Source organism: Struthio camelus, chromosome 26, assembly GCF_040807025.1.
Source record: "Struthio camelus isolate bStrCam1 chromosome 26, bStrCam1.hap1, whole genome shotgun sequence".
Lineage (NCBI taxonomy): Eukaryota > Metazoa > Chordata > Aves > Struthioniformes > Struthionidae > Struthio > Struthio camelus.
Window position 1 is genome coordinate 6,536,472 of NC_090967.1, and position 16,313 is coordinate 6,552,784.

Here is a 16,313-nt window from a genome sequence, read left to right on the forward strand (position 1 = left end):
TCAGCGTCCCTGTTCCTGGGGAGGGCGGAAGGGGATGCTAGGAACGCTGTCAAATAGACGTTCAGAGAGGCAAGAGGAGGAGAACAGAGTCCTCCACGGAGCCTTTCTGCTGTGACCAGAGCAGCCAGGTCTTCACTACACGGGACCAGGCAGTGGAAAAGTAGAGACGGGCAGATCGTCCTCTTAAAGCTTCGTCAGAAACCTTGCAAAAGGCTTATTTTTGCTTTCGGGACTATTGCAAATATCACACCCGGAGCTGAAGCCCAGGCCCCTGGCCTGCTCTGCCCCCACTGCAGCCGCAGAGGGGCCGATCCCCCACTATGTAACCCGGCCGGGGAGGGGGGGGGGAGAAGGCAGCAGCGAAAGCCGTAATATCACCCCCGTGTTCACCCGCAGGACAGTTAGGGCCTCCCGTCCCACCTGCGGAGGAGCGCAGCTGCACAGACAAGCGCTTCCAAGCGCGCACCTACTTTTGAGGCCCGTGTCGGCCACAGCGCGGCAGCGAGGGCAGCCCCAAGCCCTGTCGCTCCCTGGGGGGCTTTTATTCCGCACAGCCCTCCAGCGCCTGGCAAAGCTTCGAGACAGCGATACAAGGAAAAACCCCACCCAGTGCGGTTTGATTCAAAATGCACCCACACAGCGGCTCCTGGAGGCACTTAGCAGCTCGCTTGCATGTTGTCAATAGGAGACAAGAGGAAGAATAAAGAAAGTTATAATCCTCTAAATTCTGCAAATTTATTATACAGTATCAAACATGGAATAGTTTAAAAATAAATGCAAAAATCCAACGGCCATGACATTCGACTAACAGTGTATTTACAGTTACTCCACGACAGCAGCCCTTCTGCCAACATGCAGTTTTCAGGAAAAAAACCTTCTCCCAGCCCCAAAAAGACAGTATTTTTGCAAAAGAGGAAAAGTCAAATTGCTAAGACTGGTTGGAATTAACACACTCACAGGCTTAACACTGCATTGCAAAAACCAGCCTGGGATTTTGTGTTCTGAACAGACCGTAGGAGTCATAAAAGCAATTGCAGATGACTTAGAAGGATCCGACCCACACTCAGACATTCAGCTATGATGTGGAACTGGTCAGAGGGAGGGTAGTTTAGCAAAAAAATGAAAAACGACAACCCCCACCACAGTAAAGCCTATTCATGGCACCACACTCAGCGCGCTGATTAATAAGAAATGAATGCATTTGGAAATCCAGTCCAACTGTACCACAGACAATGCAGTGACTCAGCTCTGATCATCCATTCAGATTCCATGTTACTTCTTACAGCAATTGATTAGTCATTGCTCACTTTCCATCTCGACGTCTCTGTAACCCCCGAGAGCCACTACTACAGAGCTAAACGGCTAGTCCTGCTTTCCACCAGATACATGGCCCCTGATCCTCACCATCTCACCGTTTTTACACTTACACGCAGCTTACCAAAGCAGGGAAGAACATTTGACCATTTATACTGTTCGGTGCCTTCTCCCTCAAAAAAGCACTGTGTGTAACAGCAAGACAGCATGAATTACAGCGCTGCAATTCCTGAAGAGCTAACAGGGATGAGTCGGCCTTGCGTTTATGAAGCTGGTAGCAGCGAGGCCGCCAGAGAAACGCCACTGCTAGTCTGCTCTCCAAACGAAGTTTGCTTTGGTCATGAAAGTGAGGAAACTAAAAGCAGAGTTAGAGCAAGTAGAGCACAAACTAACATTCTCATTGTGCACAAGGCAGCTTCACTTTCCTACAGCACTGGCTGGCTGAGGAACAAGGGCCGTCTCTTACCTCTGAATGCTGGCCGAGGAGTTGTTTAGTGGAAGGAACAAGAAAAACAGCTGACGATCTGCGGAAAACCTTGTCTGCCACTGCAACATATTCAGCACTCAACACTGGTCCATGGAGGAGTCCATGCTTACCTCATGTCACCCAACTGAGGCAGCTAGCCACCTCCCACATTAGAAAACACCGACTTGAAATAGGGTAAAGTTTTGACAGTGCTGCACTTAAATCTTACTATCTACTTTCAGGTTTATATCAGTACAACAAACTCCACCATAATAGGTTAGAGCCACCCAAACTCCTCAGAAAGCATTAAGAAATCTAGTAAAACTTTAATTCCTAGAACCACCTAATTTTAAAATCACACATGTGACGAGTCTTAGTTCTTCAGATCTGCGAACTCACTTGGAAAGTTTTGCGTTAAAAAAACAAAACAAAAAAACACTCTGTTAAAGAGAATTTGAAAGCTGATATTTTATTCCCATGTTTCAGTTACAAAACTGCTCTTCCCAAGTTTTTCTTTCCAGTATCTAGGAAACATTTCAACTTTCGGAAAAAGAAACAAGAACATGAGATGCTAGAAGTCCTATTGCCACTCTAACATTAAACTCTCAAGATGACACACGCCTTTTATAGAAAACGTAACCCAGTAGCCATGGAGAACACTGTCTTCTCTCAGATGAGCAATGCAGGCCAAGAGGCATGCTGTGAGAGTGAACCATTGAGTATAGGTCAGATGCAGCCATTAGACCCATAAGTAAACTGGCAACTGGCATAGTCAGTCCACCTGGATAGGCTGCTTACTCAGCCTTTTCAAATGATTACTAGCAGTAAACATCCCAGATGAGGCGTTAGATGAGATCCCAGGAGTGCATTCTCCACTGTCAGGACACACACATTTGTGAACCAGCAGAAGAGAAACCTTAATGCACAGTCAGCACAGCATGAAGGTCAGTCTGTGCTTAACTCATGATGCAATACCCCCTTCCAGGCACACTGACCAGCACATCCTCTACGCTTCTCCCAAAAATACCCTTAGCTGTGCCCAGGTATATTCAACCCCCTCTCAAGAAAAAGATTTCCCACCATTTATTATACATCAGAAGATGTAACACAAAACCCGACACAGCCAGATCAGCTAGAATCCCTCTCGTCATGCTCAGTAAGTTGCACAATTCCTCTGCTGCCAGGCTGACATCGTTAACCCAGAAAAGCAAGTTAGCTTTCCCAGTATACATAGGCAAGTGGAAATCTTAAAAATAGGAAAAAAATGAAGTTAGTGGTATATAAACAAGACAGGAAATAGTAAGCGATAATATAGCTGACAGCTACAGTGTTTAAAACAGCATTAAAAAAAAAATCAAGACTTCTGCTTGGTCTTTGCTGTTAAGGCTAGTGTCAAGGAGCTCACCAAAAAATAAAAAAAAAGCTTTGACATTATACCTGTTACATCTACCTAGTACAAAGTGAAAATTTTAAGATAACGTCCAGCATGTTCAACAATTTGCCTTACAGGAAACAGTCCAAACACTAACAACTGATTTGCTGCATAAGGCACGCACTGGAGAGGGGAGGAAACCCATCAGTCAATCATTCTCCAAAGCAAACTTCACTTCTCCACGTCAGTGGCCTTCAATAAAACCCCAAACAGCTACATGCATGTGGAGTTCATTAAACAGCTTGGCACATATACTCCATTCTCATCAGGATGAGAACAGAAAACAGCATTCAGGTTAACTATATCCTTCAGAATCATCACAACCTGGCTCAGCAACTCGCTCCGAACACAGTCATTGGGACACAAATCCCAAACACCATAAATACATATATAGCCATGCCAGGTGAGAACGGGTCATCGCTGAACCTGCCCAAGTCCCATTTTACTACTCATGGGATTTTCCCTTACGCTACTGATGCTTCATGTCCTTTCTAGGCTAAGAAAACACACACACACAAAACCCAAACAAACAAACAACACAGATCTAACATATCTAAGTGGTTCTAAAAGCCTGTTCTCTTGTAGTGAAACGCATCTAAAAAAGTTGTCAAATATTCCTGTGGTTAAGAGTTTAAACAAATCGCACCCTAGGTGCAAGCCTAGTCATAGCCTTAAGCAGATGGGGGAGTTGGGTGGTTCCCTTCTTCCCCTGCCCCTGTCTGGATTTTCATACTGCTGCTGCAAATCCCTGTTCTTTGTAGCACAACGTGGTTTCAGGGCTGTTTCATCGTCCAACGCTTTTGCGCATGCTTGCAAACTCTATAAGCTTTGGTAATAGGACTTCACAGCTTGCCAGCTTCACACAAAAACAAATCTTCCAACCTGCTGCATTTTCTCCCCTGTGTTTACTACCACGGAATCACAGCATAAATCCATTTGGAAGAAACCCCAGGAGGTCACCTCCAGCCTCCTGCTCAAAGCAGGGTCAATAATGAATTCAGACCAGCTTGCTCAGGGCCTTGATCAGTAGGGTCTCAAAAACTTCCAAGGACAGAAACAGGAAACAGCTTGAAAGCTGAACGCGCTAAAGTTATCTAAGTATTTAGATAAAATAACGTAACTCAGCAAGCTTCAGGAGTCAACCATCACTGCAAACAATAAACACAGACTTTACCGCTCAGATGCAATTACCTACGAATTCACAGCTATGAGGTCAGAACATGTTATAAAATTTATCCTTTCTTTCAAACTTTTTCCTTCTCCAATTCTTTTGTGTGGGGAGGAGATTTTTGATTTTCTAAAGAGTCATACGACAAAGAATTAAGCTAAGTAGAACTTTAAGTTTTCCTTCAAGTCAGTCACAAGTGTATTTTTATGTCAGAAAAAGGCAGTGACTAACTTCTTAATATACTAAAGTTACCCAACATACACCTAATCGCTCTCAGAGGGCACAAGCTCTAGTGTGCTTAGTATAGGAGCACTTCAGCTGGCAGGACAGATGCCTATTAACAGGATAGTCTGCTGTAAGGGGCTATTCCTGGAAGGACTCGCCCTCCTCTAATATTAAAGAAATGCATTTCTGCTGCTTTGACTTTTGACAAAAGATACACTACTCAACTAAAATACTTATCTCTGACAAGCATCTCAAATATCATTTAAAAAAACCCTAAACCTTTAGTATACATTGATAACAGAAACAATAAAAATACCACTAAGCAGACATATACAAAAAACCCCTAAGGGTCACTAAGTTTCAGTCACTTCGTAACAAGAGAATCAGAAGTTAGAGGAGCTAGGTATTATACAAACAGTGCGGTCAGCAAAGATCCATGGTTTTTGTTTTTTGTTTCCTTTTTTTAAATGCACTAAGGCACCAGGAAGTCAGAGTTAGGCAAGTAAGATCTTCCATGCAACATTCAAACCTGATACACTTACCATGTATTAAACAGCTGTGGATATAGAATCAAAGTGCAATAGCTTGAGGATAGCACTCTTAAGTCAGTAGCAGCATGGAAAGTAGGTTGGAGAATGAAGGAGGGAAGAAGGGAGCTTTCACTTCAAATTGGATAGGATGTAAGAAGATTCACTGGGGGCATCAGAACTCCAAACTGTTTGCATGCAGCCACCATTGCAAAAAAACCCACAGTTTGATGCTTAAAGTCACATCCCTTCAAAAACTTGTTTCTCCATCACTTCAGAACAACTTTTGGGAGAGCAAAAAAAAAAAAAAAAAAAAAAACCAACACCACACTTTTTTTCTTGTACCTACCAAAAATATTTGAAATATATCAAAGGCTCCTGTAACCAGCAAGATCATTTTTAAAGACACAGAGGGAACAAAGATGGGGGTTTACAACAGGAAAGAACTGCCAACTCTCTTTAATAGTACATCACTCTGTCTAGCAGAGAAGTCAGCAAAGCTCAAACCTTGCCATATCAATCAAGAATTATACAGCATTTTACAACTTTAAAGCACTGTACAAACATTAGTCTGCAAGGCTGCAGCTCTCAAACTTTGCTAAACACACAAATTGGTCACACTTTACCACCAGCTATATGTCCATTTCCTCTTTTGGTATCTTACAGCTCTTCACAGGATTCTTCCATTTCAGCTTTAAATACTTCCTTGTGAAACTGGATGCTAACATGACATCTTCAGTTAACATCTTGCATTTTGCACAAAAGCACTTTTTGACAGCGTAACTCTGGGAGGAGTCCTCTTATAAATGCCAGTAAATTACAAAGAAATCTAAGTATTTTTATCTTCACCAACACAGTTGGCATTTTCAATGACATTCCAGTAATTTGGAGGTTACTGCCACAGCAAAAAGGTAAGTTTTTGAGGCAGAAGTAAAAGTCTAAACTATTCAGCGTTAACTTTCAGTTAAATTCACTCGCTATATCAGAAACTTCATGCCTAATATAACTTTAAAACACAACATGAGCTGTGTCCTGCTCTTCCCAAAGTTCTGCCTCATAACATAGAGTCATTAGGAATAGTCTCTTTCCCTTCATATTCCCTTTGCCCCCTAAACTAAACACATAGTGTCCGCTGGTCGGAAGGGAATGTTGTGCAGAAGGGGATAATAGAAACCCTGTCCTCAAAGCTTTTGGCCACTCACAACTAGGCTTATCCAGGATTTCTAGAAAAACATTCGTGCGATTTCAAGAAATCGGTGTTTAGGATTTGTGAACGAGAAAAAAACCACAACCATAAATGCAACAATTTAAACTAACACAGTGTGAAGTCAGCTTCTTACATTAAAGCAGACAAGACATCATTTCTAAGCTACACCTTTCCTGTCCCCTTCGGGTGATGATGTTCATCTCCTTTTAGTCTCTCAACTTCTGAATCCACCTAGATGACTTGTGGGTCTCTGTTTTGGCTCTTACTGAAGAGTCAGTGAAGGGTTACAGGCAACAGGCACTGAACTGTCACAGTCCAAGAGATCGGTCTTTACCGGAGACCGCGGAAGCTCACATTTTGATCAACTATAAGTCCTGGACTCCATGCCAGACATGCTGATATCGCAGGAAAATGCAACGTACCATTATTCATAGCTGGCAGTCGAGATAGAGAACTAGATCTAGTTGCCAAGGTGCTCCCAGACTTATCCAGCCAAGTGCTGACTGCAAGGTGCCTACCTAGCTCCACTCCAGCAGCTGTTGCTTAAATACACTGTTGATCAAATACTCAGAACAGGATAAAAGTATCCTTTTATTCCAATGGAGAAGTTGCACATATCAGTCCGTTCGAGACTGTTAGAATTTAAGAGCAACAAAAGCAACACACCTTTCACTTGAATTCTCCATGACCACTGATGCATGTGATAACGTACGCTGCCAAACAACTGTGGCCCTTACAGAACAGGCCAAAAGAATACAACTGATATATCAGGTTGACAACACATTTGCTAAGATCAACATAATCCTAAGTGACACCCATGATTTTTTAGTGCAGTGCCAATTTCAGAATATTTGAGAAAGATATTGAGGCCCCACACTTATGGCTGGACTGGGCACATCCAGAGAAGAGTTAACCACTGTAATACGTCAATGGATACAAGAATCAGAAAGTCTATACCACTGAAGGGTTCTGTAATAACCCACATCTCTTACCCAGGCTTCCATGGCTAGATGTGGTTGATTAGGTAACAGACTGAACAAAACCTGCAAAAGTGACAGTGTATGTTTTTAGAAAGGAGGAACTAAGGTTACTACATCATTTACTGAATTGTTCCACCATTGCTCCGTAAGTTTTACGGCATAAATAAAAAACGGAGGAAAAAAAATAAATAGATTGGCTCCTATGAAGTCTGAAGTGGTTTGGGCTGCATAGTGGAGGGGTGAGAGATGGGGGCAAGGGGCAAAATTTACACACTTTGAGACAAAACGGGAAGCGCCTGCAAAGTAGTAGAGGAGAAAACCAACAGTTTAAGTGTCCTCGTTCATATCCTGGCTGTCTGTCCGAGCGATTTTCCGTGGAGGTGCTGAATTCTCACCTTCTATTTCCACTTGCTCTTGATCTCTCTTCTTTGCTGCATTCTGTCGGGACAGAGAAAGCTACAGTGAAACTCTCTGAAGAGTTACATTCTAGTGGGAGCTAGTGTCAGTGAACAACTTTTTCTTTCCAAATCTTTGGGAGATTTATATATGTATATGTATTTATAACATTTGGCATGCAGTTCTGTGATGAACTAGTAGACGCACTCAAACAAACACTAAAGAGGATTTTGCCCAAAGCTGAAATGTGCTCCTTCTAGATTGTTCTTCAGATTCGAGGGTGGGGCTGAAAGGCAAATCATTGTTCTCAGCATCCCTTATTTATAGATCTCAAGTACTTTATAAACATGACTAAGATTCTCTCTCTCTCCTGCTGTTCCAATTCAGTCTCTGAACTTATCTAAATCTCCAAAGGGTTTCTATCACATACAAACAGCTTCTTTTCAGCTTCAAGGTTCCTTATAATTTTACATCTCTCCACATCTTTCAACTGTTTCTTCATCCCATTCCACAACCTTGTTTCAGAGTACTCATAACCCAGGTATCCTAGCTTTCTAGTCTTAAATGCTAGCTACTGGACTGCACTCCAACTAATTTGTACGTTCCTCAAACGGGAATTCTGACTTTGTATCCCAGCTACTTACACAGCCTCATTAACGCATTCACGTTTCTCACAAGCTCATGCATCTTCTCCTAACAGTCCCGAGAGGTAAAAAGAGCTTTACCCAGCTGTAAAGCTGAACAGCTGAGGCCCAGGGAGACTAATTTGCCCAGGTCACAAAGGGAGCCTACAGCAAGTGAGAAACGCAACCAAAGCCTCCCAAGTTCTAGACTGAACACTAAGTCACTGCCTCTTAAATTGAAACAGAAGGGGCGGCAGGGGGAAAGGTGGTGTGCAGAGAGAACGAGCCTCCTTGCACATCTTTTGATGAAGTGCAGTTTGCAAGGACTGGGTCACTTTAATCAGAAGTATTTTCATTACGATCAATATTCAGCTCAAGTAGTCACAATCAGCAAATCAAGACAAAACGTTAGTATTAAGAAAACACAACCATACCTTTTTGTCCCACTGCTGATGTAAATAACGCAAAAGTATATTTGTCTTTTCTGTTACTATGACTGCCAAAAAGAAAGAAACATGCTGAAGTCATTTTGAAGACAACTTTTAAAACTGTGCAGTAATCAACGCTATTGCACATGCTATATAGCCAGGTCCCTTTCCAATAGAAGGACGGTATGCAGGAACAGTTATTACTTGGTAAGGATAGGGGGAAAACATAAAAAATAATAACTAGATATACATCGCTAATCATTGTGGCAACAGTTCAGTAACATTACCTGATCTGACGTTTAAAATAAGTGAAATTATGGGTATGCCAAATTTTTAATATTAGAACAGAGTAAAGTTTAAAAAAAACCTCAAACTTACTTTGTTCAGATGGATATTCTCTTGTGGGAAGATATACCGATGGTCTTCTGTTCTATAGAAGAATTAGAATAGTTACAGAGCAAAGACAGGGAAACAATAATTTTTAACCCAAACTTAGCTAAGCCAGCCAAAAGGCTCCCATTAACCCCAGTACAAATGCATTGTGATGTTCTGTCCTGTTACACAATATGGTGAAGCTCCAACCCCTTTTTTTTTTTTTTTTTTTAATGTGAAAAAGTCTATTCATCATGTTTTTCAGGGCACAAGACTACTGCTAAACTAAAGAATTACATAGAAAGGAAAGAAAACACCACAGATTTGGCCTGGCTGACATAATGATGTATCCTTCACCAAAGCAGGCAGGAAGTATTCCTTGCCAAGCTCAACTTATGAGCTACCAGCTATATGCACACATATTTTTTAAGAAACAAAACATTCATTTAAAGTCTCCTTCACTCTAGCATCTTTTGAGCTGTGCAAGAAAACCTTCTCCCAAAGCACCAAGAGGCTACATATTATATGCAATACTTACTGATGCTTTACATACAGAGTCCGCATGAAATCTACTGAAGTTGCTTTTGTTGTAGACTGGTAATCCTTTCAAAAAATCTGCCTAAAAAGAAACAGAATACAAACAAAGATGTAGGGGAAGAAGGAAAGAGCAATATTTTGATTGTTTGCTTTGTGCTGATTCTCAGATGAGTCAAATAGGTCATTAAGATAAGTAGCTGCAGGATCTGGAAGGATGTTGCCAGGTCCTAGCTAGTGAGACGGTTAGCTACTGAAAAATCCAAAAAAACTATTATTGTAAAGTAGACAAATCCACAACTTCTGCATTTGGCTCGTTATTTTACTCCCCAAGCTCAGTAATTCAGTAAGAAAGCTGTTATTTAAATCTCCTTTGACATAAAAGATGTAAGACATAAAAGAGACACCTCTTAAATAGGTTGAGCTCTGAAACGAGGAAGCTCTGCTGATGCAAACACCACAGATGTAGAACACCAGAATTTACCGCAACTAACTAGTACAAATCATGACATCACATGATAAACTCTGCCACAGCTACACTGATGACTGAAATCTTGGAACATCAACCAATATCAAACTAGATGTTCTTTTGTTTTTCAAGTCAACAGCCTCTGCCATGGACTACGAGTGATTCTACAAAGCGACATAAGTCTGCCTGGCCTCAAAAGCCTGAACGCATACTTAGTGGCCTTGCCCAACGTTTTTTGAAGGATCAAACCTCTATGTGCCTCAGTGGCTACCAGTACAACAAAGGAATTCGAAGTTTTGATAGAAATCTAGTTAGATCTCCACTCAACAGAATGGGTAGAATATATATGCTGGCAAAGCTATTTGCTAAAGAGCAGCAGGAACCCTGCTGAGCCCTCTCGGTTTAATTAAGACATACCAGCATGAAACAGAAAGTTCCTTCTTGAAAGCAAAAACGGAGGGTGGGAGGAGAACATTACGGGATCATCAGAACACCAGGCTTAAACGTGTTGGAGCCTCTTTACTCACAGTAGAGGCAAACAAAGAAAGATGCCCAGCAGTTTCTTTAAGTAGCCAGAAGATAGGTAATTAATGTAACAAATACCTGTGTGATAAGCAGAAGAGAGAAAAACAGGCCCTGAGACAGTCCTCCTAACTCAATAGATCAACTACCTGTCTTATAATACTTGCTTAAAAATTCAAAGCCTGTTATACTAAACACTAAAGGATTCTAATCCAAGAAATAAATCGTCTTGTTTATAAGCAATTTTAAAAGGACAGTAAAGCAGCAGTAGTTTAATTTCAACATTAGAAGCAACAAATAAATAGACACTATTGCTATAAAGCTGCTATGTTGGAAGACATTTTCTTCTTTTAAACAGAAACCATACTTTTCATTAATACAGATCTTAACTCAAAACAAAGAGCTACGATTAGCCAAACCAGAAAAATATTACTCATACTTTTGTTCTTAACAAGAAATCTACTGACATTCTAGTTTCCACATTCAACCCTTCTCATATGTCTACTTTTAGAAATAACCTCATTAAAACAGTGGACTTGTATTCACAAAGCCAATTGCAAATTTCTCTTGTCCATCTTATCCCTAACGGGAACAACGCTGTTTCCTTTCTCCCTTTGTCCTCACTGCCTTCTGATGTTGCCAGTTCACCAAGACAGAATCCATTGCTCACTCATCTGTATAACGCATACACCACTGCTGAGCCAAGAAATTAAGGTAGGATCTTCTGGCTCTGCTGTAACAGAAACATTTGTTTGCAGATTGCGTTGTGCTCTCAGCAAACTAGCTCCCAGGCCTTCTCAGACAGACTTATCTATTTATCTGTTTTCATTCACATCCGTTGTTGGCACCAACTATAGTGAATGCACATGCTACCTGAAGACTCCTAGGCTGAGAAGGATGGGGAACCTTTTAGTGACATTTGAAGACAGAGCCAGCCATAGTTCTCTCCATTTAGCACAGATTTAAGAATTACTAATTATATTTATTACTCTGTTTGGGAGGACTAAGGATATCCATAACATTTCAAAGCATCTCACTTTTCTCCTGCATTAAATTTGCTACACTAGACCAATCCAGAAAGAGACAGACACACACCCTTGATTTCTGTTATTACAGTAAAACAGCTGACAACTGTTTGGCTTTATTTCCATTTACAAGAATGGAAAATAACTGCTCTTATTTATGAGTACACTACTTCAAATACCTTTTTAATACACTAGAGCCCACCTCAAGCTTCACGCATGCACTCAAAGCTATTCCCCATTTTCTGTCTGGCAATTTGGTCTGGCAAACCCCATGTTTCACCTGAAAGAGGCTAGATGAGCTGGATCATGGTTCTCATCGGGGATTCTGCAGTCATTTAACATACTCTTGCAGCAAAGTGAGTTATACCCAGTAAAGTGCAAAAAAAGCTATGAAAATTAAAAAATACAAGTTAAAATGCAATTTAAAGGGGAACTTGGGGCTTTTTTTCCTACTCCCTCCAATGTAAACAACTAAAGCAAGATATATACCAAATAAATACTGACTCACAAGCAAGAAGGTTACTAGTCACTCACACCTCTCACAACACCTGGATTCCTTGGCTGTAAGGGGAACAGCAAGGATGTCCCTGCTTCTTGGCTACCACCTTGCCTTCCTTCAGGCCAGAAGTCACTTGAGCGAATCAGTGCAAGCCCCACCACTAGCACATACTGATAAGTCACAACTCAGCCAGCAGCAAAAAAACAACAGCGATACTAAAAGAACGACTGGGCAGGCTGAAATGGACATTTATCCAATTTAGGCTCCAGCCAACACCTTAAGAACTCATCATCAGTTCAACTGAAAGTTATTTTTTGTTAGCAATACAGATTATCTCACCGATAATTTTGTTGCAGAGCTATATGTTTCGGCAGTTATTTGATGACAGGACCTCAGAGATTACAAAAAGGTCCCCTCAGGGGAATTACCAGAAGTCATATAGCTGGATATTCAGAATTAGACAATCCTTGAAATTAAAATGATCCTTATCTACTCCTGACACAGGAGGCCACTGCCACGTTCAAACAGCTATCACATAAGATGTACCAAGTAATAGCTTCAATATAACGTCACACGAGGAAACATGCCCTCTGTCTGCTTTCTGCTACTCTTTAATTAAAAGTAAGAGTCCCCAGGCCAGACTAGAGATACTGATGCAGCATCCTGTGCGGAAATGAACAGAAACAGCTCCCAAAACTGAGTAGTTGCCCCATTTCCTCCGGGGAAAGGCAAACCCCAAGAACAACAAAACCAATATGATTAAGCAACCTCAGAAGACAATACAGGTTCCGTCTATGATTTAGGAAGGGAGGTTCAGATAAGATGCTTCTACTGATCCACTGTCAACAAGAGCACCCAGACTGTCCTCGTCTAGAAGCAGAGAGATGGAAAAAAAAAAACCAAAACATATCTGTCTGCCCCATTCTCAGCCTCTGAAAGGAACTGCAGCAATAACGCTCAGAGACATGAGTCCCAGAGCACAGATGCTGAAAGCAGGGCTCTATCCCAGCATGATGCATGTATGTGTGGGTGTGAGTTAGAGGAAAACCACTGAAACAAGCCCAAGAACAGCCACCTAAGCCTTCAGCCACAGCATGCCTGTACAAGGAGACCACAGAGAACACCACTGTATCCCCCATCAGTTATTAAGCTCGCAGAGCGGCAAGAGGAAAACTCTCTTCCTCCAAAAATCATTACGTCACTACAAGAAGGGAGAGAGAGACAGAGACAGGAACCCCCTTGGCTATGACAACCGCTGCCACCAAACTCTCAGGCGGCAAACCCAACACCAACTGCTGTTTAAGGGGCACAAAAAGGCCTGACTCGCACCTCCACTCCAGCCCTACGGATCGTCAAAACACCCTGCACTTGGGAGGTATCCAAATTCCCCCCTCCTGCCCTCAAGCCTTTGGGGTGGAAAAAACACCCCACATCCTCGGGGAGCCCTAGCCCCCCCGCTGGTGCACTCCGACCTTGATAGCAGGGTACATACACTTCACGTGCGTGGGTGGGGAGGGGAACCCTAGCCTCCCTTCCAGCCCTCTAGCCTTGGCTGAAGAAAACCCACACCCTCAGGGAGCCCAAGCCCCGCTAAGCACCCATCCCTCAGGGTCGGGAACCCCCCCACCTCAGGGTGCTCCAGCCCAACACAAACCCTCATCCCAGAGGTGGGGAACCCCCCATCTCGGGGTGCTCCAGTCCAACACAAACCCCCATCTCGGGGAACCCAAGCCCAACACAAACCCCCATCCCAGGGGTGGGGAACCCCCCCCCCCCCAACACAAACCCCCATCCCAGGGGTGGGGAACCCCCCCCCCCCCATCGCAGGGTGCCCCAGCCCCAGGCAAACTCCCACACCTAGGGGCAGGGAACCCCCCCCACCACCACCTCGGGGAACCCGAGCCCAACATAAACCCCTATCCTGGGGGTGGGGAACCCCCCCCATCTCGGGGAGCCCCAACCCAACACAAACCCCCATCCCAGAGATGAGGAACCCCCCCCCCCACCTCAGGGTGCGCAAGCCCCACGCAAACTCTCACACCTGGGGGCAGGGAACCACCCCCCCCACCACCTCGGGGAGCCCCAGCCGCCCCGCGCTGGGCGGGGGCCCCCCCAGGCCCTGCTCCGCCAGAGCCCCGGGCGGGGACGCCGGAGGGAGCGGGCCCTGCATGGCCGGAGGCGGCTGCGCCCCCCCCAATCCTCCCCCACCCCGGTTGGGTGGGGCTGCAGAACCGCGGCCGGGCGCGGCCGGTACGGTGGGATCCCACCGCCCCAGGCCGGGTTTCCCTCAGGGCGCCGGGGCGACGGACGGGAGTAGGAGGGGGGGGGCGCCGCCATTTCGGGGCGGGGGCGCGAGGCACCTACCATCTTCGCCGCCGCCAGTCGTGAGGAGCCGCCCCTCCCCCTGCCGCCGCGCCTCAACCCACCGCCGCCCCTCGCGGCCCGCCCCGCCGCCGCCATCCGCGCGCGCCCATTGGTCCGTGCCTCCACAGGCCCACGGCCTATTGGGTGTCGCGCCCGTCACTCAGCACGGCCCTGACGAGAGCCGGGTTAGGTTGAGGCAGGAAATGTACGCTTCAAAACCGGGGGGGGGGGGGGGGAGGAGGAAATGGCGGCAGGACCCGGATGTGCGGCCGGCCGCGGGGCTCCCTGGGAGCTGTAGTCCCAGGGACTGGGACCTGCCCGCCCACCTTCCCCCGGCCCTCGTTAAGGAAGGCGCTGTTAATTACGAGGCAGGAGCAAGGCAGTTAATTAGCACCACTGAGAACGCAGAGAGGCCAGGAGAAGTCAATTCTCAGACAACAGTGTAGTATCAGCATGACCAATAACCCCATCGTGGGCAAGGCCTAGCTCATCCACTGGCATGATAATTTGCTAACGAGCATTTGGCCTCTCTCACCCCAGCCCAGGCATACCCATCTGCTCCAGCCTACCCAGCACAGCCCCAATCCGTCCCTTCCTAACTTAGGAAGGGCACAGATGCAGCTACACACGTGCCAGCCCCAAACACCCTGACACCATCTGCTCAGGCAGACCAAACTGCAGGACCTGGCCTGAAACCGGCAGCTAGGAAAGAAAAGGGGAACAGTCCTGTTCATGTGATACATGCTGAGCATTCTCCATGCTAAAATGCCTTAAAGCATCTCTCATGGATAAAGCAGAGCTCAAAGAGGTAATCAGCTCAGCAGATGTAAACTGAAAACAGAGTTCCCCCTACCGTCAAAACTATTCCCACACTCGTGTCAGCCTTCCTAGCGGTTGTGCTTCTACCTCTGATAGAGTGGGTGAACAAGCCAGCTTTTCTCTCCCCACTAACATTGCATTAACAATTAGCACAGCACAAAGTTCAATTTTAATTACAGCTCATGTTTTCACAAGTTTATCTTAAAATCACACTTACAAGTTGCAATAACTTTACAATTAAAAAGTAGTCACTAAACAAATCCCTTGAAGACCACCCTCCACCAGTGCCATTCCTCACACATTCCTAACATGAAAGGAGCAGTCAGTTGCTGCTGCTCATCACGGTATTCCTTAGCGCAAACCCACAGGTTGGCTCTTGACTGGGACAGTTGTAAGGCTTGATTCCGACACACACCACACAGGCCTGGCAGCCAGAGCGCTCAGTGGGTCAGGGACTTCCTGCCTTTCAGCATGCGCCGGAGAATAACCTCGATTCCTGCTGGTGTGCTGATACGCTTGATCCAGCCATGGGTCCGCTTGCGTTTCCGATTGTTTGGCTGATACTCATTCCCACGTGCCTTCATGCGTATCTGTTGGAGGTTCCAGGAGGACACCGGGCCAGCAAGACCTTGGCAGAGGCCTGCAGGCTTGAAGGAGAAACTGCTTCTTAGAGGCTGCTCCAGTGAACATGAGACAACTGAAATAGCCCGGAGACGAAAAGGAGAAACTGTAGCTTGCTGAAGTAGAAAAAATCTTTGGAAAAAGGGAAAAATAAGACAAGTTAAAAGGTGCTACAACAGTGCCCTAGAGTTTTGGAAACCTAACACAGCACGGCAGGTGCCAGGGCTTTTAGCTCGACAACGCAACTCATAGATAACAGAGGCAAATAAGGGACTTTGCCACAGCAGCGAGGGCAAAGCTGTCCCCGCTGCATAGGCGAGCC

At 44.8% G+C, this 16,313-nt stretch overlaps 1 protein-coding gene across 1 annotated transcript; it reads right to left on the bottom strand.

The window, feature by feature from the left end:
- Window positions 1-710: 710 nt before the first annotated feature.
- Window positions 711-14,639, bottom strand: DDA1 (DET1 and DDB1 associated 1). The gene is made up of 5 exons (XM_068920375.1): window positions 14,552-14,639; window positions 9,677-9,757; window positions 9,145-9,196; window positions 8,773-8,834; window positions 711-7,757 (listed from the first exon to the last, which is right to left on the bottom strand). Exons 1-5 carry the CDS (start codon window positions 14,552-14,554, stop codon window positions 7,647-7,649), a joined length of 309 nt encoding a protein of 102 aa, XP_068776476.1. The 5' UTR covers window positions 14,555-14,639; the 3' UTR covers window positions 711-7,646.
- Window positions 14,640-16,313: the final 1,674 nt, after the last annotated feature.

Bases quoted from the DNA above. Each gene is read 5' to 3' on its own strand.
- DDA1 (XM_068920375.1), bottom strand. The intron at 8,835-9,144 runs GTAAGTTTGAGG...TCTTTTTGGCAG, and splicing joins AGAATATCCATCTGAACAAA to TCATAGTAACAGAAAAGACA. The intron at 7,758-8,772 runs GTATGGTTGTGT...CTGTCCCGACAG, and splicing joins ATCAGCAGTGGGACAAAAAG to AATGCAGCAAAGAAGAGAGA.